Source organism: Ochotona princeps, chromosome 9, assembly GCF_030435755.1.
Source record: "Ochotona princeps isolate mOchPri1 chromosome 9, mOchPri1.hap1, whole genome shotgun sequence".
Lineage (NCBI taxonomy): Eukaryota > Metazoa > Chordata > Mammalia > Lagomorpha > Ochotonidae > Ochotona > Ochotona princeps.
In genome coordinates, this window is record NC_080840.1 from 63,758,842 (window position 1) to 63,786,549 (window position 27,708).

The following is a 27,708-nucleotide window of genomic DNA, read 5'->3' on the forward strand; positions in this document are numbered from 1 at the left end:
GCCTAGCTTCAGACGCATCCAAGCATGAACAGTTCCAGCAGTCAAGAATGACAGCACGTTACCGCAGGACAGTCAACATTGGCAGCATTTCCAAACTGGCTTTTACAAGAGAATTTATCCTGAAATAAATCTAGCCATGCTTGTTCTTAAAAAAAAAAAAATGCTAAAGGTCACTCCAGGATTGGCAATGAACGTTTTGCATACACAATAATAAAACAATCACAGCTTGATAAATAACAAAGACAACGTTGTAGTATAAACGCTGCATGAGGAAGTGGTGCTGAGGTGACTAGGAGGAGGACACGTGCAGAGGCCTGGACCCCCTCAGCCCTGGCGGTTGGTTCTCAAAATCCGGGCAACGTCTACAGTGTAATGCTACAGTTTCTAACAGGCAGGAAACCAGTAGAAAATGATGAGTTGGTTTTTGTTACAGTATCACATCCTCAGTGTACAAAATGTTCAAGTTCTATTAAGCATACAACATCGTGTGCTTATTTAAACTGGGGCTACATAGGTTGAACGAACACAGCAATGTTGTCCCTAATGGCATTGATTTTAGCATTTCTATAGCTATCCAGGGCTTTAAAACATTAAAAAAAAAAAAAACTTTTCAGTCTTTCGAATTGGACGTTGAAGACCATGCACAGATTTCAAACTACTGATACTACAATATGCTTGATTTAATGTTATTGTAAGTTTATTCAGAAATTAAAATTTTAATCTGATTTAAAAAGTTAAGTGGATATAAGTGGCATAATTAGTAGTACAACTGATTACTGCCATAAATGTGGATAAACAAGGAAGTGGGGGGGGTGGCTTTCCTCGGGTCACCTAGTAGCTTGAATTACTGCAGAGTGTCACAAAACTAGAACAAATCATATGCAGAGCTGTTTAGTCTGATGACATAAAATGCGATTTGTACTTTACACCAAAACAGTGTTTATCCAAAAATATAATTACAGCAAGTAGTTCTTCCCTTGGAGATAAAGAAAACAATACCGAAAAATTCAATAACCAGGATTCAGAAAAATCAGAACAACTTCAGCTACGAATCAACTGTACAGAGATTCAAAAAAAGAAAATGTTAGAGGAGCCAGAGCAAACTGGCATCCAGAACAATCTTTATAAAGTGAGAAAGCAACTAACAGAGCCTGCACAGTCCCAGATCGTTCCAGCAAGTGTCCTCACTACAAGTGTTTCCGTGTTTCTTCAACAAAGGGCCGAAAGCACGCTAGAGGGTGTTCCCAAGAAGAGGGGTGAAAGTCCTTTCCTTTTGTGTAACCCACAGACTATTTGGTCGGAGAGATACGTAAAGCTACATAAGCGCACATCTGGTAGAAATCCATGGCGATGAATGCTGACAAGATGTGCTTCGATCTTGCTTGCAGCATCTGGCAGTGGGTGGCACAGCAAAGGGAGGAAGCTCACAGGCCCTCCTGTGTTTGCTCCGGAAGAGGCTCCTCAGCAGTGGCACTGGCGCTGGCAGCCGAATTCAAGACTTCTCCGAAATCGCCGCTGGCAGGCTTAGTTCCCCCAACTTTGTACTTGAATTAAAAAATAAAGTTAAAAAAGGGAGAAGAGACATCATGAGACAAAATTAGCTAGAGCACAGAGAAATTCTTTCAAGAACAACTAAATCAGGATCCCAACAGTCCAGTGGGACTGGATGTACAGAATTTAGTCCCACTGTAGTCCTCAGTGTACTTTAAAAAGGAAACGTAAGCACTCCTCGTAGCTGAAATATTCAAACTAGTAAATTTTCTCCACCTTCCTCCCTTCCCCACTAATGATTAATTATTCCTCAAACTGAACTCTATATTGCCAAACTCTATAGCTGGATAAAATTTTTTATTGTATCAAATTGTTCCTTTAGATACCCTCACTGAAAAATATTACTAAATATAAATTTTAAAGGAGTATGTATTTCTCCTACTTCTCTTGAAAGAGTTACAGACAGAAGGACAGACACTGAGAGATCTTCCATCTGCTTGCTCACCCCCAAGTGGCCACAATGGTTGGAGCTGAGGCAGTCCAGAGCCAGGAGTTCTTCCGGGTCTCCGACGTAGGTGCAGGGTCCCAAGCTTTGGGCTGTCCTCTACTGCCTACCCTGGTCATAAGCAGGGAGCTGGATGGGAAGTGGAGCAGCTGGGACATGAACCAGTATCTATACAGGACACTAATGCTAAAGATTGAGGCTTGGCTTACTATGCTATGCACTGGCCGATCTCCTACTTCTACTAACCATTTATTACTTAAAATATGGTCCAAGGACCTATAGAGTCGGCAACGCCTAGAGGCTTAAGGGAAACGCAGAATCTCACCCTGGCCCGATTGCAACGACATAACAGAAATGCACATGTCAGCAAGCTCCCCAGGTAATTTCAGTGCACATGTTTGGTTGCAAAACTCTACTCCAACCTATCTGGCTTGAAGTTCTGTCAATAAGCATCTGTTGGAACAGTTCAGTCTTAACTCTTGTAAACGCCGGGCTTTGCAAAATTCCTCACCAACATCCTCTTTGTCAGTAATGATTCAGGCACTCTCACCATATGACATCTTCAATGTTAGCTGAGCTGACCAATAAAACAGCTAACATAAAGAAAACAGTGATCAACAATTCAGGAAGCTACTTTGCTCTGCTCAATGCAGGGAACTGGCCACAGAATCATCATCAATTGGAATCTAGATGAAAAATCCCACTCCACCTCACCATCTCCTTTTTGGTTTTCTATACAAAAAACTTTAAGTTGTTGAGAAATCTGCCTAATTTGTATCAAGTGCTCATTTTTTTAAGATTTATTTATTTTTATTGGAAAGGCAGATTTACAGAGAGAAGGAGGCAAGACAAAGATTTTCCGTCTAATGGTTCACTCTCCAGTGGCCACAATGGCCAGAGCTGAGCTGATCCAAAACCAGGAGCCAGGAGCTTCTTCCAGGTCTCCCAAATGGGTGCAGGCTCCAATGGACTTGGGCCATCCTTCACTTCTTTCTCAGACCACAGGCAGAGGAGCTGGATGGGAAGTGGAGCAGCTGCAACATGAACTGGCGCCCATATGGGATACCACACTTGGAGGTGGAGGATTAGCCAGTACAGCCATTGTGTTGCTCCCTGCCCCAATTATTTTTAAAACTAAATTGTTCTCCTTAATTATAAGAAAATGTTGAAACATGGGCCATCTTCCACTGCCTTCCCAGGTGTCTTAGCAGGGACTTACGTCAAAAGGGGAGGGACTAGTGCTGTGCCATAGTAGGCTAACCCTCCACCCTATGGCACTGGCAAACCATATAGACACCAGTTTGAGTTCTGGCTGCTTCACTTCCCATCTAGCAACTTGCTATGGCCTGAGAAAGCAGTGGAGACTGGCCCAAAGACTTGGGGACCCTGTACCCATGTGGCAGACTCAGAAGGAGCTCCTAGCTCCTTGCAGCCATTTAGGGAATGAACCAGCAGATGAAACATCTCTGTCTCTCCTTCTCTGTATAATTCTGCCTTTCAAATAAAAATAAAATAAATTGTACCAAAAGCATATTAGGGCTGGTGTAGTTACTCAGCTAAACTGCTGTATGTGATACTGACATCCCATATGGGAGTGCCAATTTATGTCCCAACCACTCTGCTGCCAATCCAGCTTCCTGCTAAACTACCTGGGAAGGTAGCAGAGAGAGGATGGCCCGGATACCTGGGCTCCTTGCACCTATGTGGGAGACCAGGATGGAGCTTCTGGCCCCTGCCTAGTTGTCGTAGCAGATAAAAGATCTATCTCTTTGCCTTTCAAAATGAATGAATGGATGAATGAATATTTTTAAAGAGAAAGTGAAAAAGAACATAGGTTGCTTGGATTCCCAACTATCCTCTTGAAAACCTACTGCTTAGGGCAGGGCTCCAGAAGACACGGTGTTAATAGGTGCTCTTTGTAACCAGCTGTGACTTGAACTGAAGGTTTTTATTTTAAAACAATCTTGATAATCAGTTTATAAATCAGTAAGTAATCATTATGGGGAAATGTTCACCCCACTGAAATCAGAGATATAAAAAAAGAAAACAGTGAATGGCTGATGATAATCCTCATGGAATCATATTAATAAAAATATCTAATATTGGAGGATTCAACAAATAACATCCTCTGTATTACGCATATAAATAAGCAGCCATGAAACATAACAAAGAGAATAATGATAAAGGAAAATGTTTATGTGCAGAGATAGCTAAATATAGATAGATTTTATTTATTTTTATTGGAAAGACAGATTTACAGAGAAAAGGAGAGACAGAGAGAAAGATCCTCCATTCCCAGCTGGTTCACCCCCCAAGCACCCCCAATGGCCAGAGCTAAGCAGATCCAAAGTCAGCAGCCTGGAGCTTCTTCTGGGTCTCCCATGTGGGTGTAGGGTCCCAAGGCTTTGGGCTGTCCTCTACTGCCTTTCCAGGCCACAAGCTGAGAGCTAAATGGAAAGCAGAGCAGCCAGACACAAACCGCATCCATGTGAGATCCTGACACTTGCAAGGTGAGGATTTAGCCATTCAGCCATTGCGCTGGACCCATTCAAATTTTTTTTTAAAGCATAACAATTAAGTCCTACCTATCACTGTCTCTGGATGCTAAGAACAATTCTTCCCTTGTCTGTGCTTTCTATAAAAATACTGTTGCTATATACAATAAAGATATTTAATCATATGTGAATTACAAGAGAATTTCAAATGAATAAAGCGTGGACATGCAGTGTGGGCAGCACTGCATCCCATGTTGAAGTGCTTGGTTTACGTCATGGTCACTGCGCATCCAATCCAGCTTCCTGCTAATGTGCCTGATACAGCGTCAGATGCTGCTGCAAGGAGCTGGGCTCCTGTAGCCTGAATGCAATGTATGGCTCCTCGCAACAGCCTGGTCCAGCTCTGGCACAGATGGAAGATCTCTCTCCCTCCCAACTTTCTTTCTTCTCTTTCTCACCTTTGAAATTAATAAATTTAATTGTTAAAGCGCTCTCTTCTTAAAACAAAAAGCACAAATTTGCTTTTTAAATTATACATTTCCTTTTAGCATTTAGCAAGCTGCAATGCTACAATATTCACTCAAACCTGAATATAAAGCCTTAACTATCCACTAACATAGACAGGAGAGTTCTTAAAATTCCTTAATTACTTTTAGAAAGCAACACTGTTACAAGTGATTGGCTCACAGCAAGGACAGTTAAGACACCAAGGCAAAGATCGCAAGAACTCCAGTCAGTGCTACTTGCCTTTAAGTTTTCAACTTTTTCCTCAAAAGATTTGAATGTTGGGGAGTTTCTACGAAGAGGAAAGAAAAACAACAAAATTACATGCATCATAAAGAAAATCATTTTGAGAACAATAATAGTTGACTGAGGAACAGACGTTTCTGACTGTATCAGCGCATGTCCCAGGCATCTTCACAAATATCTATTATGAGAGTAACAATTTCTGACCTAATATTTCCAGGAGTATGCTGTTGACTCCTTAAAAACAGGCGCAAGTGATACATATATACATAGTCAAGTATACATGTGAGAGGCAAATGGGCCAGACATAACACTAGTGCTGTCACTTCCTCCATCCAACCTGTCAGGGCACAAGAAAACACCACCACGGGAGCAGTCCATCTTGGCTAAGGCACCATGCTCTAGAATTCCTGTTGAGATTCACCTCTCGCATGGCAGGATCCCTTCCTACATAAACCTGCATCACCCTGGCAAGACAAGCAGGCCACAGGCCACAGGCGTTATCACAGGGACCCTAATTCCCAGGGAGCAAGGCAACAAGGACAGGAGGGACCAAAAGGAGAAGGCCGAAGCAACGGGCACTGCTCATTTCACAACACTGCCCCAGTGGACAGCGAGGCTTGGCAGCTGCCCTCGCCTCCATCCACACCAAGGGAGGGTCATACATAGCATGTCTGTCCATCAACACTTCCTCCCCAGCTGATCCTGAAGAGCCTTCTAACCACCCAGAAGAAACAGCACCCCCCACCCAAAAAAAGAAAAAAAGGATCAAGGGACTTCACCTTCCTACAGTGTGGATGGTAGGATTCCCAAAGTGTGGCCCCAGCCCAGCCCTATCAGCAGCTCCCCCTGGAAAGGGGGTAGCAACGCAAAGTCATATGTCCCAGGACAGCCTCGCAGGTCAGGAGCTCCAGGGATGCAAGCCCTTCAAGCGATGCTGATGTACACTGAAGTGTGGTGTAGGCATAAGCCACTAAGATTCCCCTCTCTGCCTCTCTAGGTGGATGAGATGGTAACTAGTCCCACTGATGGAAGCAGACGGCAAAAAGCAATCAAAGTTGATTCCCAATGGCTCACTGGGGTGAGGGAAGTGAACGAGAAAGAGAAAAGAAAAAGGGAGCACAACTAGGGTAAAGGCAGACAAAGGAGGGGGACACCTGCCTCTATGAAAAAAAGTTTATTAGAATCGCTCACTTTTAATTAAATCAATGTCACATATGAAACAAAGGTGTCACAAAACAAAATATAAAAATTCCCCGAGAAACCTCACAAATCTTTAACAAAACTTGCCTGTCTCAAGACAGGAATAGTAACTGAAAACTCATACAGTGTTAAACAATTTCTTAGAGTAGAATTGTAGACCCCTGCTCCAGGTTAAGTTAAACATCAGTGTAAAGGATAGGAAAGTGTACGACCAACCACATTTTGTAAAAATATACTTTACCTCATAGCAGGCATGCTAATTGAATGTTGAATGGAGCGTATACTAAGAGGCAGCATTAAAGAGAGACAGAGAGGAAGTTAGTACAATGGTTATCTGACATAAAAAAGCTGACAACACTTACTTTCGGGGAGTTTGATTCTTCAGTACTGTGACAAATTATCTACCTTTTGAGGAGGGAATCAAAGGTATTTCAACACACTACACTTTCATTCATATGTCAATTTAATCTTACCAGTCAGAAAGCAGTAATATAGCTGTGCCTTTTTACAGCACTTTTTTTTAAAGATTTATTTTATTTTTATTACAAAGTCAGATATACTGAGAGGAGGAGAGATAGAGAGGAACTGGAGCTGCCGGGATTAGAACCAGCGGCCATATGGGATCAAGGCAAGGACCTTAGCCACTAGGCCATGCTGCCGAGCCCTTTACAGCACTTTTTGAAACTGGTAAGTGCTTCCACCTGGAACTCCAAAGCTCAGAAGTTAAGTAATTCGCCATAGAACATAGAAGAATTAGAACGTGGGTCTGAGGGACTTGTTTTTCAAGGTTCACTGCCTCCCCCCAAAAAGAAAGTATACACACATACATGTACATATGTGTACACACACACACACACACACACAGGCTCTTAGGAAATCTTTCTCTCAACCCCGGAAGGTATCAAATCACCTAGGTGACAACTTCTTTAAGTGTGTTAAAAGTTCCGTGTCACTCCTTTGTAGCGTCAGTTTTTTAAAATACTTACTTCCTCATCTGAACTATACATTCTTTTTCTTTTTTTAAAAGATTTATTTATTTTATTACAAAGTCAGATATACAGAGAGGAGGAGAGACAGAGAGGAAGATTTTCCGTCCAATGATTCACTCCCCAAGTGAGCCGCAACGGCTGGTGCTGCGCCGATCCAAAGCCGGGAACCTGGAACCTCCTCTGGGTCTCCCACGCGGGTGCAGGGTCCCAAGGCTTTGGGCCGTCCTCGACTGCTTTCCCAGGCCACAAGCAGGGAGCTGGATGGGAAGTGGAGCTGCTGGGATTAGAACCGGCGCCCATATGGGATCCCGGGGCGTTCAAGGAGAGGACTTTAGCTGCTAGGCCACGCCACCGGGCCCTGAACTATACATTCTTAAACGCTATTCAAATAACATTTGGCCTTCAGTTTTGGCAAGACTAATTTCTCACTGGAAGACCATGAAGTTTACTGGCTCGGGTTCAAGGTTATCTACTCTTAACCAACTCCTGGGGGGACTACCTCAGAAGATGAACACACCTGAATTGTTGAGCTCACATAATCATTATATTCTGCAAATGCTACCTCTATACAGTTAGTATATATTTAGACATTTACACAGTTTCTTGGGCATATGATCTTTTGGGCAAATCAGTTAAGAGTATTAATTCTTAAATATGCATAAATATTTTGTGTCTTTATAAATGAGTTTTCTCAAAGACTGCTGCTACAAGCAATACTGTGTGTTGAATGTAATCACTCAAATCTAGTTTTGCAATTAATGTGTAGTAACAGAATACGCTCTTGATATACATCAAAATAGGTTGATGTTGATGTAATCAAGAGAAACAATAAAACATCTAGATATCTTTGTACTTGGTGTTCTATATAAATTCAAGAAAAGACACATAGGTCAGTATTCTCTCCTTCCTACAATGACAGTCAATGTGTTGGGTATACGACTGTGATCTGTTCTAGAAGGAATTTGCCAATTCTTCCCCTTTTTGATCTGGCATGGTGTGTAATTGTCAAATCTGAAAGAAAGAGACGAATGGAAAACAACCTTCTTTATATCCAACACCAGGATTCCACCATCATCTATCTCCCCTTCCTCAGATTCTTCTAAAGGAAGTTGCCTGGAATATCATCACTGACACAGTGAGTGATCGGTGGAGGAGCACCTGCCACAGCTCCACTCCTGGCGACCCACCAGCTGGGCTCAACAGGAACAGTTAAAATGCCAACATTCTTATCCTCAGAGACTGTTCATCACACTAAGCTTCCAAATCACATAAAGAGTGTTTGGGAAGTGGGATGGAGGGATAGGAAGTCACAGAGACCCTCATGCTGACAAGGATGTTTTGGGGAAATCAGGTGGAAGTTGCAAGAGGAAGCCAGCTGCGCCCCGCCCCTGTCATGCAGGGAAAAAAAAAAAGCCCAAAGAGAGGTAGAGGAAGTAATGAAGACATGACCAGGAACAGACCAGGGCTGGGTGAGAAAGCAACAGTTTGAGTTTTTTGTTTTTGTTTCCTTGGTTCCCAAATACTATCTAGATTTTTAACTGTTTCTTAGGAGGTAAGTAGGGCCTGGATTTGATTCCTTTCCTCTCCGTGAATGACAAAAGAACTTATGTAAGCAACATTCTCACTTTTTAGTTGAGCTAACCAGCAGGTTTTAGCTCCCTATGACCAGGAGATTCTTCACTAGAACATTCATTTGGGAGAAAGCATCAAATTCTGGCAGCAGAAAGTAACAGCCAACCATGACACACTGCTTGAGTATGGGACTCAACAATAAATTCTACAGTATCAGCAAAAGGAGGAAATAGGTAAAATAGGCATAGGTTTAAGAAATTCCCAATTAGCTTAATTATTATTTCTAAGCATCTACGTAAAAGATTATTGCAACCCACAGCCAGTCAACTGGTTCTGTGCCTCTTTCTCCCAAACACAGCTAGCTCACACTGACTTATGTTAAACGGGAATAAACATATATATATATATTTGGAAAAGCAAAGAAGTGATTAGAATAAGGCATTTATTTTTTTTAATCACTTAGGGGAATTTAGTTTTGAGCACCTTTGCATGTTATATCTCACAATTTAAAAAAACAAAAAACAAACCCATGAAACAGAGCATGAAATCAATTACTAGAGGAATTTAAAGTCAGTTTCTCTGCTTTTCAGGCATCCACTTCAGTGAGAACAGGAAGTGCATGTCAATTTCAGTCCATTCAGATAGGAAATGAAATTCAAGTTGGTTGGGAGTTTGTCCATAATCTGACTATGAGAAGCTGCTCTTTACTTCTGGCCTCGCTATGAAAAGGGAATAAAGTTACAATGCGCTTCCACCTGCATACCACCACTAATGTCACTCAAGTTTAAACAAGGTACAGAAAGTTCAAAAAGCAAACTGTCATGTTGCTGTTGGAGCAGAATTAACTAACAGCCTGTAAGGAACATCAGTGAGTGTCCACAAAGCAAATTTTGTTCAACTTTTTTCCACCTTGATTTGTAACCCTCAAATATATGCAATTGTAATCAAAGTAGGAATGCAGAGTTCTAAAACACTGAGAAAAAAAGTCGGCTAGCAACATGATTCTCTCTCATTCACAATTTTCAATTTCATGTTCACTCACTGGAAAACTATACTTGAAACAGATGAATTGATGTTTGAAATGTCCTTGTTCCTCACACAGCTGTTTGTTTTTTCCATCCCCAATCACTGCTAAGAGAGGCGGGCAAAGAATGAATGAGGTAGGAGGTGAAGAGGACAGCATGAATGGCTCCTATGCAGCCGTGTTCACCGCGTGCCAAGCTTCTAAGGGCTCTCAGACACTACTACACCATTTTCTCCTGGACACAACGAAGAAAGTCCTGAAGAGTTCCCAGAGAGACAGTCTTAAACCTCCACTGCTCTTGAATCAGTGTGTGTCTGGGTTCAAATTCTGGCCTTCATCAGCCATTCGCACTTGCTGGGTAACCTTGGGACAGTCACTCGATTTCCATAAGAAATTGTAAGGTGAAGTTTTCTCATCTATAATATTAAAAAGTAAGACTATCTACTTCAGATATTCTATATGCAAGGAATTTTCACGAGCAATGGGAAATAAATTCCAACAAAACATCTGAAATCCAACTATTCTTAAGTCAAAGAATGAATGAATAAGCAATTATGGTGACTTAGACTCAGAAATTTAAACATGAAAGGTAGAAAAGGCCAAAGAATACACGGAAAATGAAATTAAAGGATAAGGTTACTTTGGTGCAAAAAGATTTTGAAATACATGTGTAGTTATCATAGCTTTGCCTGTTAAATAATTACTTATTATTACTGCTATAGATGATTTTAAAATAAACACTATTTCATCTTAGATATATTCCCTTAAAGCTTTCATATTTCCCAGTTATTCTGTATGTTAACTCCAAATCAGCAGTCTAGATCAATTCTGGCACACAGTTAGCATTCAGTAAGTGCTTCTGAAGGAAAGGATGAATAAATAAATGATTTTGGAAACTAATTTGAGAACTGAGGGCATGGAAGGTAGACAAGATCAGTGAAGCATTTCAGTTTCAAATCCAAAGATTATCCCTTTCTCTTAAAAAGGAAAAGGGATCTTTTTTCTCCTCCTAAAGTAGTGGAAGTTTTCAGCAAAGAAATTGTCTAGAATAACTTTAATAAATTCCAAACAAAAATATGTCTAAAGTTCTGCATGAAGAAATGCTCATTTAAAAGGGCAAGATATGATTTGGAAATAAAGTTAGTAATCACACCTTCACAATATAAATTATTCTAGGATGCTACTAATAACATTCAGTTTTTAACACTGGCAACATTGAAACAAGAACGTGTTAAGTTTCACCCAAAATGTTAAAAGCATGATAGCTAAATCAGATACCTAAAACAAATAAGAAAACTACATGGTGGTGGACATCAACTCACCACCTGGGAGAAAGGCGGGCTATCTCCCAAGCTACCATTACTCTGTGCTACCTGACTCCCAACGTCCTCTTCAAATACTTCATTCTCAAGCCAAAAGATGTCTCTGATGTGTTATGTCCCAACGAGGCATAACACAAATAGGCTATCAGTTAATGTATTTGTTAACATGTAAGATAAAAGCTGTTGCTCAGTCTCATACATTCAAACTGGAAAGACTGGCAGATTTTCTCCTTCCATACTCATAATGACATCAGATAGTGAAACAACTAATACGCATGTCAGATATGTTAGACCCAAAGCAAACAGATCACACAACTATTGCACAAAATCACCCATTTGCATCCAACTCCATGGGAGAAAATGCCTTACTGCTGGGACTGGAACACTCGGTGTCTATGAAGTGCCTTCTTCTCAGGGGCAGGTGTAGTGGCACAGTGTGTTACACTGCTGCCGGGGACAAAACTTCTTGACCCAAAAGTGATTCTTTTAAGTACTTTAATTCAATCTTTGATCTGTAATTAATTATCAAGTCAAACCTTCAACAGAAAAATCTTCTTTTTTATTCCAAAGACTTAAAACCTGCACATACTAATGCACAATATATATACTCATTTAAAACAAGACTGAAAATGGTGAGTACAGCTTCAAAATTACACCTTTTAATTGCAAGAAATGACTATATAAAGAGCCAGAAAAGAATGAATTCAATTTCTGTCTGATGAACTAATAAGCAGTACTTACTGATCCATACACCTAAGTGCATTTATTTAATCTTCAAAGACACAGATGGGCTTCACATTTGGTCTAGCAGTTTGGATGCCCCCATTTCATCCTGGAATTCCTGGGTTCAATTTCTGGCTCTACCTCCTGATTCTGTTGTCCTGCATTCCCTGGAAGGCAGCAGTGAATACTCCAGGAGTTGGATCTCTGACACCCACTATGAGAGATGTGAACTTACTCAGCTCCCAGCTTCAGCCTTGGTTGGGCTAGTGCAAGCGTCTGGGGAATGAACCAGCAAATGGGATGTACACAGGCAGTCTTGATCTCAGTCTCTCTCTCTCTCTCTCTCTTTCCCCCATTCGCTTCTTGTTTTGACAATCTTTCTCTCAAATAAATCAAATAACTTAAAGGTACAGAAAAATACCATGCTCTATACTAATTAAACACAGTCCTCAAAAGCCATACATATTTTTTACATTTTATACTTATGCTTGCATCACATCTAAATCTATTTTCTAGTCAGATACTAATAAAGCTCTTCCATTAACTTGGTGCAAATTGTCACTTACTTCAGCCACTCTGTTCAAAGATCATAAGCTTTATTCTAACCAAAGATGTGCCTGGTTATGATATAATGAAACTAACTAGTTAGTTCAGGCAAGCTGGAACTCTTGCCTCCCTGCAATGGAACCCTGTCTCTTTAACTTATGTTGGATATGCCCACTTTCCCAACATACACCTGTTACATCCAAGACCACGACACATAATCCCAGTCCTCTGTGGTGGTACGTCTGGTTGGGATTCCACCCCCTTCCTTTTACAAGGAGGGGAAAGCAGGAATCCACTCTCATTTCCACTGCAGCAGGCCCTCGGATTGGACAGACCTCTCTTGCCGAGGTACCGCTTTCATTTTCTTGTCTCTCTCTTGTGTTCAGGTTACTCTTTGGCCCACTCATGCTGAACCATTCTCAGTGTGGGGATCAAAGTTAATATATTCATCGCTCATATCAGTTAGGGTCTTATCCTTGGGACCTGCACATGGAAGGCACTCACAAGTTAGCAGGACGGATTATGTGACAGATGCACATTCAGTTGCCTGTAGCACTTGGGCTGCTCTTAACTGGACCCCATATATACATAATCACTTCCTCTATCTGTATGATTTACTCTTATTGCCAGTGCCAAATGCCACCATGACAAGAGTTCTCTAAGTCGCTGTCTCCTTCCTTAAGAAGGCAAACAGCCACATGGCAGTGAATGAGTGCTTGAGAATCTCATTTGTCTTCATAGGAGCAGTGGCCTGGACTGTCACATTCTGAGTCCTTACACCCCGAGTTTCCTCCCATAACTGGCTGGGTAATCAGAGCCTGCATGACAGAGAAAGGGCAGGCTTGTTCAGTGTCACAAACTCCTTCCATGGCATGGCTCAGGCGAACATCTTCCTACTTTCACTTTTTTTTTTTTTTGCAAGCATAGTTAAAAAGTATGACTCGGTAAGACAGTGAAGCAAGTGTTAAAAAAAAAAAAAAAACTGCCAAGTATTGGTGAATTGTATCTTATGTGTATTTTCCTACAAGAGTTAACTCGCATAAGATGGAAGACTAACATCAGGAGGCAGGCCATATGTTGCCTATTACAACCGCATAATAGGACCCAGGTGAAGAATTCCAACATCCTCACAAAAGCACCAAAGAAACAAAGGCATCAAAAACAAAAACAAAGTTAGACATTAGAAGGGAGGAATTCTATATGCCATGGTAGAGCTGCTTCTTACAAAAGAGAAAAAAGCAATGTCAAAATCTTTTCCATATTCCTTGAATTTCAGTGTCAAAATCTCCTTTTAATTTATCCATTATCCATGGTATACAAGAAAGCCTCCCTTGAAATTAGGAATGCACTAGGAGAAAAAGATACTCCAATGCAAGAAAATTAAGTAATGAACAAACACGACCATCCAACATGGTGTAAGAATCTAATCTCTGCACACTTGTCTCACACAATCACTAGGCTGCAGCGAGGGGTCCAACTCTCCTTACCTAAACGAATGTGAAAAAGCTTGCAATCTGTGAGAAGCCGGAGTAAGCATTAAAAAAGAAAGAAGTTCTGGTAAATCTAAAACAATTAAATAACCTAGTTTTTACAAGTTGTACAATGTTCTAGCCAAATTTTAAAGTGCTACACAATTCAGTCAGCAAAATAAAGCAAAGACAGCACCTAAGAGCTGTGTTCATCAATGTCGAGAGGGTTCAAGAAAGCTACTCTTAGGACATCATGCTTAGAACGAATAGTCCAGACACAGTGAGCGATGAATTGAGTTCTTTTGGCTCAAAGTACAACACAAATATGTTGATTCACCAAACCTATCCAACCAAGAAAATTCTGGTTGTAAAATCTACTTTCCCATCAAAAGAAAAATACAAATGCATGCAATCTCAGCATTAAGAAACAACACAAATCGTGCATGCCAACAGAAGCACAGCTGACTTAAACCACATTTGACATTTTCAGCACTAGTCTAACCCACACAATGAAGAGAGCCACAAAACACAGCCAGGTAGTTTTATCATAAGGGCAAAGAAAATTCTGCAGACTCATCTAAAATACAAGTGAAAAATAAAAAGAAACAGCTTCAAAATCAAGTTCTGCACCTAAGCATGAAGGCAGATAGGTTAACGATTAGTACAAATTAGTGCACAAATGAGCATGTTGTAAGGACACCGTGGTGTAAACACGTCACACACACAATGTGAAGCCAAGCGTGCACTTGAATGCTCTGGTACTCACCCCAGGAAGACACCAAGCCACGCCCACAATCACAAATTAGCATACTTACCTTGTATGATCAAGGACTAAAGAGACAAAAAGTTCACAACCAGAATTTTTCAGCAATCTTTAGGTGAACCCCTAAGATGATCACTCTGAAGTCAGAATGCTATGCTTACAGAAATGCAGACAAGCAACTGAGGCACTGGTATGAAAGGGCGCTCTCTGCCAGTTTAACGGAGGATGCATCGTGATCCCAGAGCCACAGACAGCAAACAGACGCGACCACAATAACGTTGCAATCTGCCCCAGCTACCTGGCCGGCAAGGAAAACCCAGGACATACTTTACGTCTTCCAGCTTCTTGGTGATGACCGAGCCAACGGATGAAAAGGCAGCCGAAGCCTTCTGCCCAGCCTGAGACAAGGTTTCAGAGGTCTTCTTGTATCTATGTGAAGTGATAAACAGGAAAAAAGAAAGACATTAAACCTTTTCTAGTACTGAAAACGACAATGGTCAACCCCTGCTGCAGATTTCTCAAAAAACAAAATATTGTCAAGAACTTCCAGAATCTTTCTTGACCACCAGAGTAGGCAGTACTACCCCACCTTAGACTGAATCACCATTGCTTGTCCAGCTGCAAAGACATGCCCCATAAAGGCAAAGCCAAAGAAATTAGGGAACAGTCTACCAACAGGCATGAAAAAAGGATGAAAGCGAGCCAGAGCCTCAAAGAACTGATAATGCATATATGCCTTTTCCACATAAGCCAAATAAAACTAAAATTAAATTTCTTAGATGCCTTTGATAACTTTATCTCCTAAAAAAAACAAGAAGTAGGTACAGAGAAGTAGACTCAACTATATTTTATTATAAAAAACAAACTTTTATGGGCATAAAGTTGTATGTTTAACTTGCATGCCTATAGAGCTATCAAAGACTTACTGAACTCTTAGAGTATATAAAATACATTAAATGATTCTAGTGTGATATTTTCTGTAACACAAGGGTATAATTTATCAATTCCCTCTTTCCAGCTACCTAGAAATTAGAGGAGAGAAAAGCAAAAATAATAGAGGAATATGGTCTCTATTCGAAAGGGTAAAAGTTACCCATTATGCAAATGAATGCAGTTTACTTTTGAGATTAAAAAAAAATAAACAAAGACAGAGAGGGTTACTACAGCAAAGTGAAAAAAAAGTTTTCCACTGCTAACCTATATTATGGGGGTGAGGGGAGTAAGGCACCCAAGGACTTGCCTGTTGGGTATAGTTGGCCTCACTGCTCACGATAAAGCTTTAAGGTGACTCCTAAGCTCACCAGCTAGGCAGACTGGAGTGAAGACTGAATACCAAGAAGGCCTAGAACCTGCTGCTGGAAACAGAACTGCACTATGACAATGCTGTATCATTTGAGTGCTCAACAGGATAAAAGTGGGGTGGGCCTTTGGTGCAGCAGTTAGAATTCTGCTCGGGCCACCTGCATCTTAGACAGCAGCGCTAGGTTGCAATCCAGGTTCTGCCTTCAATCCCAGCTTCCTGTTCAGACACATCCTGGGAGGTGGCAAGCTGTGGTTCAAGTACTTGGGTCATTTTCACCCATATGGGAAACCTGGATTGAATTCTCAGCTCCTGGCTTCATCCCAGCCAGCCCAGGTTACTGTCAGCAGATGGGAGGGAGGGGGTCAATCAATGGATGAGGGAATGCAGTTTGTGTTTTTCTATGCGTGACTGCCTTTCAAATAAATAACAACAAATGAGTAAATGACACACTGCACATATCTGGCAAGTTATTCTAAAATGGTCCACCCCTTAAATGCAGAGTATACAATCCAAGTCCCCCAGTGGATGCCTATAAAACCGGAAATAACACCAAACCCTCCTATCCAGCTTCTAAGTGACTATGGGTGAACATCACCTAAAGCATGGATACTGTGCACAAACAGATGACTCCTATCCGAGTCATGACATAACGAGACAGCAACAAATTTCATCATACTGCCCAGAAAGGCATGCAGCTGAACTGTCTACTGATGGGATTTTCCAGCTAATATACAAAGAAAATGGCTTAAAGCAAAAGTGCAAATAAGGGGAGACCACTATGCAATAGCACTGGATCTTGGATTTGATCTCTGCAATTCACACTGGGGGTCAGTTGGTTTTCTATTTCCTAGAACACTATGGAAAACTAAGTCTCAGCCACACTTGAGCAAGGAAAGAAGAGTACTTCACAGTCCAAAGAAAAGTCAGAGACACATGCGCAGCCCCTTTTTTCTTCCTCTCCACAGGCAAAAGGAGCAAAAGAGTTGTGGGTATCTGTAGGGCACAACGTGGTGTCCAGGGGAACGTACGCGGATGTCGCCGTCACGTCCTGCCACCCTTTGGCGATGTTCTGCTTCAGCTCCTGCAACGAGCTGATCCCCAGCTTCCGCTTGAGCTCGGCCTGGTGCTTCTCTTTTGCTGCTAACACTTGAGACAGAGTCTGGATTTCTTCCTCTACCTATGAGAAGGAAGATGAACAGCAAGTCACTTAGTAAATTAAGACCACAGGAGCAAAACTACACTGAAAATTCTAGAGCCATTCTTCTGTTGTTTAAATTCATGTAACCATCAGTTTAAAAACAATATAGAATGCTATGAAGTAGATTGTGTCTTTCCATGCTGATCACTCCTACAGGGCTGAGCTCTTTGCTCATCCATGGGAGCTCTTTCGTGTCCCACCTTGAGCTGCCCTTGACCTTCCACCCTCTTCCTACAGTCCTGCTTAAGAAGGTTAAGAGCTCAAAATGTCCTCTACACTGGTAGCACTCAAAGGATATTACCATCCACCCTCCTGAACTCTCAGTCTGCTTTTAAGTTATATACTCACAAAACTGCGTACTCTTATACTAAATGAAAAATCTAAGTCTGCATCAAAATCCACATCATCAAGCCAAAATAAAATACAACCTCTGCGTATACTTCACATGAGTGTGTATTACCAACCGGCCAGACACACCAGGTGGGTCCCTGGCAGAAGGGCTGCCACCTATCCAGGGGACAAGCACCAGGGGGAATCAGCTTTGAGAGGCTGAGATGACAGTGGAAGAAGAGGCTGGTAAGCCCTTGAGAAGCCTGGCTCTACGGTTAGGACACAGTCAGAGTTTGGGACTAGGAGAGCTTACATACCCTCAAGGAACTGGAAGCAGAAACTACAATGAACAGAAAAAGAACAGAAGAAAAGGCTAAGTCAGGGGAAGAGAAACAGGGTGGACTTAGAAACATACATCGCGCAGAAGAGACTTTTGATACCAGGACACTGAAAAACTGGGTTCTTAAAATCTTTTCAACAGAAAAGATGTTTCTCTTGGATTGCTGCAGACATTTTATTAGCCTGGACCTGTGCAACATTTCTATCATTTCCAAGACAGCATGGTTTTTCAGCTCTACATTCCAGGGGACCTCATAAAGTTCATGGAAAGATGGAATTAAAGGTGAGCCTGTGGGTGAGTATTTGCTATAACAGTTAAGCGGTGCTTGGGGTACCCATACCCCATATCAGAATACCAAACCAGCACCCACGTGGGACTGTCAATGTTGCAACTAGCAGCTTAATCCACTGCACCACAACACATTGAAAAGAGTAATTTAGTATTTTCCCAAAACAATTAAACATGGAATTATCATACGACAAAGAAATTTCATTTCTAACTATATATGCAAAAGAAATAAAACTATGCTTTCAATTATGTGTGTGTGTGTCTGTGTGTGTGTGTGTTCTCAGTTCACTAGCCACAAGAGTCAAAAGATACAAATCACCCCAATATCCACCAATGGAAGAATCTGAAAAATCATCTACAAAATATGTAGATACACAGAGCAGAACATTATTCAGCCATAAAGAATGATGAAGCACTAGGGCTGGCACTGTGCTGTAGTGCATTAAGCCACCTCCTGCAATGCCAGTATCCCATGTAGAGCACTGGTTCAAGTCCCAGCGGCTCCACTTCTGATCCAGGTCCCAGCGAATGTACCTGAGAAAACAGCAAAAGATGACTCAAGTGCTTGGGACCCAGTCAACCAGGTGAGGAACCTGCATGCGGTTCCAGGCTCCTGGCTTCGGCCAGGCCTATCCCTGGTCCTTGTGGCCATTTGAGGAATGAACCAGTGGATGGAAGACTTCTCTGTCTGTGTGACTCTGCCTTCCAAATAATAAAGATAATTCTTGAAAACAAAAAATCAAGTACTGACACACACTGTGCATGATGAACCTCAAACACCCACGCTGAATGAAAGAAGCCAGATAGGGCCCAGTGCAGTGGATCAGTGGCTAAATCCTCACCTTGCAGCTACCAGAATCCCATATGGGCAGCAGTTCACATCCTAGCTGCTCCACTTCCCATCCAGTTCCCTGCTTGTGTCCTGGGAAAGCAGTTGAGGACGGCCAATAGCATTGGGAACCTGCACCCATGTGGGAGACCCAGAAGAAGCTTTTGGCTCCTGACTAGATCGGCTCAGGTCCAGCCATTGCAGCCACTTGGGGAGTGAACCAGTGGATAGAAGATCTTTCTGTCGCTCCTTCTCAATGTAAATCTGCTTTTAGTAAAAATAAAACTATTAAGGGCTCGGCAGTGTGGCCTAGTGGCTAAGGTCCTCGCCTTGATCCCATATGGCCGCTGGTTCTAATCCCGGCAGCTCCACTTCCTCTCTATCTCTCCTCCTCTCAGTATATCTGACTTTGTAATAAAAATAAAACAAATCTTTTAAAAAAAAATAAAATAAATCTATTAAAAAGAAAGAGAAAGGAAGGAAGGGAAGGAAGTAGTAAGGGAGGGAGGGAGGGAGGGAAGGAAAGGGGAATCTAGATAAAAAGGTCATACATTATATGATTTTAGTAAAAGCAATATTCAGAAAATGGTGAACTCCACCCACACAGAAAGCAGATTGGGTGTTGCCAGCATCTGAGGGAGGAGGGGATGAGGACAGCCTGATGACAGTGAGGGTCCCCTCGTGGGGAGAACAGATGTTTGGAACCTGAAAAGATGGTAGTTGCACCACACTGGAAACGTGGCAAAACATCATGGAGCTGTGTACTTTAGACTGGTACATTTTGCACTGTGTGAATTTCATGGAAGAAAGGCTGTTCAGAAAGGAGGGTGGGAGGGATGCAGAGCAGGCTCTGAGCTTCCATCTCAGCACAGGAGACCCAGACCAGCGGCGCCCCCTCTTCCACCTCCTACTTCCCGGTCTGCCTCTCCCAGCCACTTCTCCATGTTCTCCCCTAAAGACAGCTATCACACTCCTCCCTCTCCTCTCCCCTGGCTAGGATGGCCAGGGCAAGAACACACGCTGCGCTTTCTTGGCCCCAGCACTGACTCCGAACTATAATTGTAACACAAGATTTAGAAACACAAGCGATGGCACACTTCCGGCAGGATACAGCCGTACCTTTGCGAGTTCCCGCCTCAGCTCTTCTTGCTCCTCCTCGGACAGGTTCTCTGTGGCACTGATGCTGGCAGCAGCATCTTCTGCTTCCTCGGGTACAGGGTCCGTCCTCAGCAGACCTTTGGTGGGGATTGAAAATAAAGTCTGTAGCATCATAAAGCCAGGGAAGATTCTCCTCGGGCTGCTCCCTGTGAACAGAGACAATTGGGCTAGAGCCGCTCACTCTACCTCGCTGGACCAGCAAGTGACCTGGTACTGCCAGAGAAGGGCCAAAGAAGAGCCTGGATGAGTGCCTAAACCCACTACTTCAGAACCCGCCAAAGCAGAAGATTCAGCAAACACAGCCTGCTCTCTGCTTCTGCTGGGATTGCCCTTCACAATGCAGTCACTACAGAGCAAGAGCAGGTGGGCGCTGCTCCAATGAAACCTCACCCGTCCACCAGCCGCAGCGGGGGCTGGCCTGGGCACATCTTGGGCTTCCTGTGGAGGCCACTCTAAATTTAGCAACCACCACCCAACAAGCAAAATTACTGTAACGAAACGCTCTTCTACTTCCATTGGTTACTGGAGGTAGGAAACCTTCTGATAACCAGACAGTCCTTAAAATAATAATTAAAAAATTAAATAAAAAGGAAAAAAAAGAAAAACTAAACTATTCATGCATAGATGTTCCGCATTATTTAAGGCCAACCTACTATATTCAGTGCTCTGCAACAGACCCATTAAGTAGAACTCCACATTCCCAGAGGTGGCCAGGAGCTGGCTGTCCCCCAAGTCTCCCCTGTCTTCCTGCCCAAATTCATTCACAAAGTCAAGATGAGCTAAGCAAGGCCCTCAAACATTGCATGCCAAATCACAGGAAGAAATCAGAAAAAAATCAGTGTAAATAATACTTTTGTGTAATTTAAAAAAAAAAATCAAAGCTACTTCAAAGAATCCCTGACAGACAAAATAGCAACATTTCTTAAGGACTTCTTTATTCAAAAGGCAGAGTAATAGAGACAGAGGAAAGAGATCTTCCATCTGCTGATTCACTCCTCATATGGTCACAGAATGGCTATGGCCAGGCCAGGCCGAACTCCATCTGGGTCTCCCACAGAGCTGGCAGCAAATCAATTACTTATCATCTGCATTAGCAGACAGAACAGAAACAGAGCAGTCAGAACTCACAGCAGCACTCTGAAATGGGATTCAGGCATCCCAAGCAGTGGCTTAACTTGCTGTACCACAACGTCCCCTCTCCCCCACCACCAAAATTCCAAATTTTTAACCTGTCTATATTGCTATTTGGCTTCGGTCTCAAGCTCCAACAAGGTCCTGCATAAACAATACTGTTCATAAACTTAACTCTTAAGAGATACTGATGTTTTCCTTATCGTGGACATTTTACACAGTTATTTTATTTGATTTTACAGATTTATTTTATTTTTGTTGGAAAGGTAAATATACAGAAGAGGAGAGACAGAGAAGATCTTCCATCCATTGATTCACTCCCCAAGTGGCTGCAACGGCCAGAACTGCACCAATCCGAAGCCAGGCAGAGCCAGGAGCTTCCTCCCAGTTTCCCACGCGGGTGCAGGGTCCCAAGGCTTTGGGCCGTCCTCGACTGCTTTCCCAGGCCACAAGCAGGGAGCTGGATGGCAAGTGGAGCAGCCAGGACATGAACAAGCACCCGTATAGGATCCTGGCGTTTGCAAGGCAAGGATTTGGCCACTGAACCATCGCGCCAGGTCATCCACATTTACTGTCCAGAAATAACGGACTGGTCACTGGAATTTTCGACATCCCTTTAAATGTTACGGCTGAGGCAAGTGTTTGCTAATCTCCCTTGCTTCCTCCAGCCGCGGCCTGCCCATCTGCCCCACATCACAGGTGACAGGAATTCACAGCCGTCTCAGTGAGTGCATTGTTGGCAAGGAGAACCAGAGAAAGGTTCCTCTTCTCCCTGCCTGTGGCCTCTGTCACACAAGTTGGTGTCTTGGTCACTCTGGTTGTTCTTCACCACCCCACCATGGCCATTGCCAAGTACAACATCTGCCACATGGGCAAAGTGATGTTCCACTTTAAGATGCCAGAAGGCGGGCGATAGGCTCCATGGGCAGAGAGGACAGAGGAAGGAAAACAAGCATTGGGATAGGCAGCCAGCATCGTCAGGAGCACAAAGGGAAGCGAGTATGCCAACGGGAACGTGTGTGCACAGAGCACAGGCGGGCAGGGCACTAGCACAGCACCCACTGTATGCTCAGTGCTGAAGGCAGGAAGACTCATGGCAACAGTAACCACCAGGAGGAGGGCAGCAGCACAGTGACATGAGGGGCTTATGCAATTGTCAAAAGCATGCAATGCCAAGAAAAAAGTTCAGAAACCACAGACTGGACTGGCAAACAGAACTGGATTGAGATTTCTAGCACACAGATGGTATCACAAACAATTACAGGCAGGAGACGGGAAAGCTCTCAATACACTGCTTCTCCAGTTCTCTAAAATACCTTTAAATGGACTGTCCAAGAGGTGTTCCTGTACCAGAGAGCTGACCGCGTCACCCTCCAGCTTCAAAGCCTCAGACAGTCCCTTGCTGTCATTAAGACAGACGCCAGCTGCGTGGGTTAGCGCTACAGGAGCCATTTCCTGCTGCCTGGTGTGGGCACTCTCACTCCTACTCAAGCCAAATCAAATTGTGCACCAGGCGCTGTGCGATATTCCATCAGGAGCCATTCCCAAGGATCTGTGTGCTCGTCAGCACACCCTCCGTGTAGGATCATGGGATTGAGGAGACAAGCACACAAGGGACAACTATATAAGGTGACACAGTATGAAGCCGAGCACAATCACTCCAGAAGCAATTATTTTATTGTGAATGTTTTGCTCAGAACTCCCAAATTCCTCAACTAGAACAGAACCGAAGAGCAAAACAAAATAAAATTCAAGCATCAAACAAGGTCTTAAACAGCTATGGCTATCATTCTTTCAAATGAACACTCTTTTGCAAATCTATTTTAAAAGGGGGGAACAAAACACAGTATCTAATTGTCAATTATGCTTTAGGCGTATCATGCTTGAAAAAAAAAAACGAAGTAGATGCTGATATTACTGAAGTGGTCAGGTTACCAAGGAAAAGACATGTCTTGGGGTAGGGGACAGCAAAATTGCTCCCAGTTGGCTGCAGCGTTGCCAAGCTGACCTTGAGATTCTGTATTGTACATCCAAGGTTAGCAACAATGCCAGGTTTGCTTTCAAACAATTGCCTGCAGGTGGCAGCAAATCACCAATATTAGCATTTTAAGGTGCTGTTTAAGGTAACAAAATGATGGGATTAAGCAGCACCGCAAATAGCACCAGCAAAGCATGACAGTCTTGACTCTGGAAATGTTCATCACAGCAACCACCACTTGATACACTCCACTTACAGCAAAGCTGAACCAGGTGCTCCAAATACAAAGACACGTACACACAGCACTTCCGCAAGACAAAGAACACGAGCCTCACCAGTTTTTCCAGATCCTGTCCTGCACACACACTAACAAAGTAGCACTCAGTAAGGGAAGCAGAGTCTGATTTCGGAAAGAACAGACATTAATTTCTTTTTAAGATTTACTTATTTTTACTGGAAAGGCAGATATACAGCAAGGAGGAGAGACAGAGAGGAAGATCTTCCATCTGTTGATTCACTCCCAAAGTGGCTGCAACAGCTGGAGCTGAGCCAACCCGAAGCCAGGAGATCGGAGCTTCTTTTGGGTCTCCCAGGCGGGTGCAGGGGTCTAAAAGGCTTTGGGCCGTCCTCAACTGCTTTCCCAGGCCACATGCAGGGAGCTGGATGGGAAGTGCGGCCGCCGGGGTTACCAACTAGGGCCCATATGGGATCCCGGTGCTAGCAAGAAGACTTTAGCCACTAGGCTACCATACTGGACCCCAGACATTAATTTCTCATTCATAACATGAAAGGTGGGAAACAGAAACATTTTATAGATTATTTTATGGTATCAATAATCCCCCAAATTCTCACCCATTCATCAGTTTCAACGTTTCCTCTCGGAATCTGATAGAACGCTATTTCTAAAAGACACAGAAGAGAAAGAAAATACAGCTGGCATGTATTCCCATGGTGAGGGGAGACTTAAACTGATGAAGATGGCTTGCTTGGCTGCACTTCAGCCAGGCTTCTTCCGAACTTCGTCCTGGCCCTTCCAGGCATTTTCTTGTACGATTCAGTTTTAGCAAAAAGAACTGTGTTGAAGTCAGTTTAGCCAAAAGTCTCCACCTCACCTGGTTCCTCACAGCCTCTGCCAGCCTCCAGATGCTGCCTACCTGGTAACCCAGAGGCTCCTCCTCACCCCTGATGCTCCTCCTACCGATTTCCTAGCTACCAACCCTCTGCTAACAATCCCACTTGCCTGGCTGTATTCCAGCTTAAATCCAACCTTTTGGGGCTGGTGCAGAGGCTCAGTGAGTTGGATCCCCACCTGAGATGTCTGTATCCTGTACTAGAGTCCTGGTCTGAGTCCCAGCTGCCCAGCTTCAAGATCCAGCTTCCTGCTAATATCCCTGGGAGGCACAGATGATGGCCAGGTCATGGATTCCTGCCTCCCATATGGGAAACCAAAATGCAGTGTGGGCTCCTGGCTTCAGCCTGCTCTAGCTCTGCTTGTTGTGTGCATTTACAAAGTGAATCAACAGAGAGAAGATCTCCCCTTCTGTCACTCAGCCTTCATATTATCAAATAGACAAATCTTGAAAAGTAATAAGCCTAATGTCTGTCTCCCACTGCAGCAGCAGCCCTCTGCAGTAGTCTCCACCTTACGGCAACAGTACAGAATAAAGTCTTCTACCATTTTATCTTTAACAAGCGTTATAAAATGACTTTATGCGATAAAGACAGAAATAAATGGAACCCCATAGAGCCAATACTGGAGAACAGAAACAGTATTTATTTCCACTAAGAAACTGCAGTTCTCCAAGGTGATACAACTTGCCCAAAGTCACAAACAAACCAAGATTAAAACATAGGTTTGTCAGATTCTAAACTCCTGCTGCAGAACATACACTTTTTTTCATACAGAAAAGCCGAAGTATGAGGACAGAACAAGGAAAGAAAGCAGAGTCTTTGACTTGTTCCATGCTATGAGAACTTGCAGGCCAGCAACTCCAGGACAGCACCATGCAACCCAGGCCACCGGAATCACACATAGTACTAGGGGGCCCAAATCACTTTGCAAACCAAATTACTGGAAATTGGTGATAATTTGTTCCTTTGGGTTACTAATATTTTCCTAAATTCTTCATCTAGTTCTGCAGATTGTCACCAGTTTTCAATTCCATTCCATGGTATTCCCTGAAGAGTTGTTTTATTTTTTAAAAAGATTTACTTTTATTGGAAAGGCAGATTTACAGACAGAAGGAGAGACAGAGAAAAAGCTCTTCTGTCCGCTAGTTCACTTCTCAAGTAGCAGCAATGGCTGGTGCGGAGCCAATTCAAGGAGCCAGGAGCTTCTTCTGGGTCTCCCATGCAGGTGCAGGGTCCCAGAGCTTTGGGCCATCCTCTACTGCTTTGCTAGGCCACAAGCAGGGAGCTGGATGGGAAGTGGAGCAGTGGGATTAGAACTGGTGCCCATATGGGATTCTGGTGGCTGCAAGGTGAGGACTTAGCCACTGGGCTACCATGCTGGGCCCTCCCTGAAGTTTTACACAGGGCGGTGCCATATTTAGACCCTGCGTAGCCTGAACTGCAGAGAGCCAGAGCCCTGAGGGTGACTGATGGCTAACCACCCAAGCGACAGCCCCAGTGTCTCAGGGGTCAGACTACAGAAGAGCAGCAACATGCCAATCCCAACACATGTTTTCAGGGCCTGGTGTTGTGGTCAGGCAGCTTAAGTCACATCCTACATTTGAGTGCCAGTTCAAGTCCCACTGCTCCTTTGCCTATCCAGCTGCCTGCTGATGCACCTGGGAAAGCAGCAGATGAGGATGCGGCCCCTGCCACTCACGCAGGGCCCGAGAGGGAGCTCCAGGCACCTGGCTTCAGTTGGTGCAGCCCAGCTGTTACAGCCATCTGGAGAGTCTTAACCGTCTCTCTCGCTCTCTTCTCTGGCACTGTGTCTTTCAAATGAAGGAACAAATCTAAAATAAGCAATTTTAATACGTGTCATTTTATCCATAATTTTAAGTGTTTAATTCAGTGGCATTAATCATATTCCGAGGATTGTGCCATTACCTCCAACATCTCTTTCTAATACATGCTCATGTTTGTGTCTCTGCACATGCTTATTTTCTCTGCCTGGAACTACTTTGCCCTACACCCATCATCTCCTTCACTCTCATGTCAGCGTACAAGCCTCCTGCTCACGGAGGATCTTTCCTGTCCCACTCAGCCAGGCGGAGAAACATGCCCTCCTGCCTCTAGGTCTAACGAGCTGCACGCCATGTCTACTGCACTGGGACAGAGCCTACAAGTGGGCAACCCTTGGCCCTCAAGCTCCAGTCCTGAACTTTCAGCCCCAGCAGTCTCTGGCACACAAAGGAAGCCCATGAACACCCTCTGGATCAATGAATGACTGGGGCACACAGCTGGCTTAGAGGGAAACAAGGTAAGAATCTGCCTGGTTTCACTGACCACAAGCATCTTGTTTATTTTATACAGCAGTTTGTATGCTTAACTTTTTGTTTGTTACAAGTTTTCCTATTTAAAACAAACACCAAGCGTCAGTTTTCTAAGGAAATGCATCTACCGCCATCACCCATGCACAGGTTGTTACCACCTGGAGCAGGTCACCTCACTTGGTATCACAGAGAAGCTGAGTACACAAACACACCAAGGTTATACAGTGAATATTCCAGAAGGAATATGATGCAATACCATATCATGCTCTAAAGAAAGCTCTCCACGATAACCGGTTTTAACACGATGTGGCCAAGAATCTGGTCATGAATAAGTGAGTCCTAGAATCTTCTCTGGAAAAAAAAAAGTGCAGAACTGCTCACACTTCCCTAACACAGTCGTCAAAGCAGCTGCAATGCCTTTTAGGCCAGAGCAGGAATGGAAAACTCCAGCTCCCACATCACCCCATTTAAAGCACACACAACAGGAAACACGCACTCTCTCTCCCTCTCTCTCTCGGGATATAACAGGATGACATCCACAAGATCACAACACCAAGCTGTTTTCCACCTCCTAAGTTTGTGCTTGGAGTTTTTGGGAGGCAGCAGGCTGGGCCATGAACCTCAATTTTTTTAAAGAAAATTAAGGGTTTTTTTTTAAGATACATTTTACTTTTATTGCAAAGTCAGATATACAGAAAGGAAGATCTTTCACTCGCTGGTTCACTCCCTAATTGGCCGCAACAGCTGGAGCTGCACCAATCTGAAGCCAGGAACCTGGAGCTTCTTCTGGGTCTCCCAGGCTGGTGCAGGGTCCCTGAGCTTTGGGCCGTCCTCAATTGCCTTCCCAGGCCTCAAGCAGGG

The 27,708-nt window shown here is 43.4% G+C and overlaps 1 protein-coding gene across 3 annotated transcripts in view; it reads right to left on the bottom strand.

The window, feature by feature from the left end:
* Positions 1-875: 875 nt before the first annotated feature.
* The window catches only part of TPD52 (tumor protein D52), a 94,695-nt gene continuing 67,862 nt past the window's right edge, over positions 876-27,708 (bottom strand). For 2 of the 3 annotated variants that reach the window (XM_058668762.1, XM_058668760.1), the window contains exons 2-6: positions 20,257-20,372; positions 17,181-17,329; positions 15,177-15,278; positions 5,239-5,287; positions 876-1,544 (exon numbers count right to left, since the gene is read on the bottom strand). In XM_058668762.1, coding sequence (XP_058524745.1) covers positions 1,425-1,544; positions 5,239-5,287; positions 15,177-15,278; positions 17,181-17,329; positions 20,257-20,372 — 536 coding nt within the window. In that variant the 3' untranslated portion in view covers positions 876-1,424. Of the gene's footprint in view, positions 1,545-5,238; positions 5,288-15,176; positions 15,279-17,180; positions 17,330-20,256; positions 20,373-22,742; positions 22,897-27,708 lie in introns of those variants that run through there. The other variant, XM_058668761.1, reaches the window with a different exon arrangement.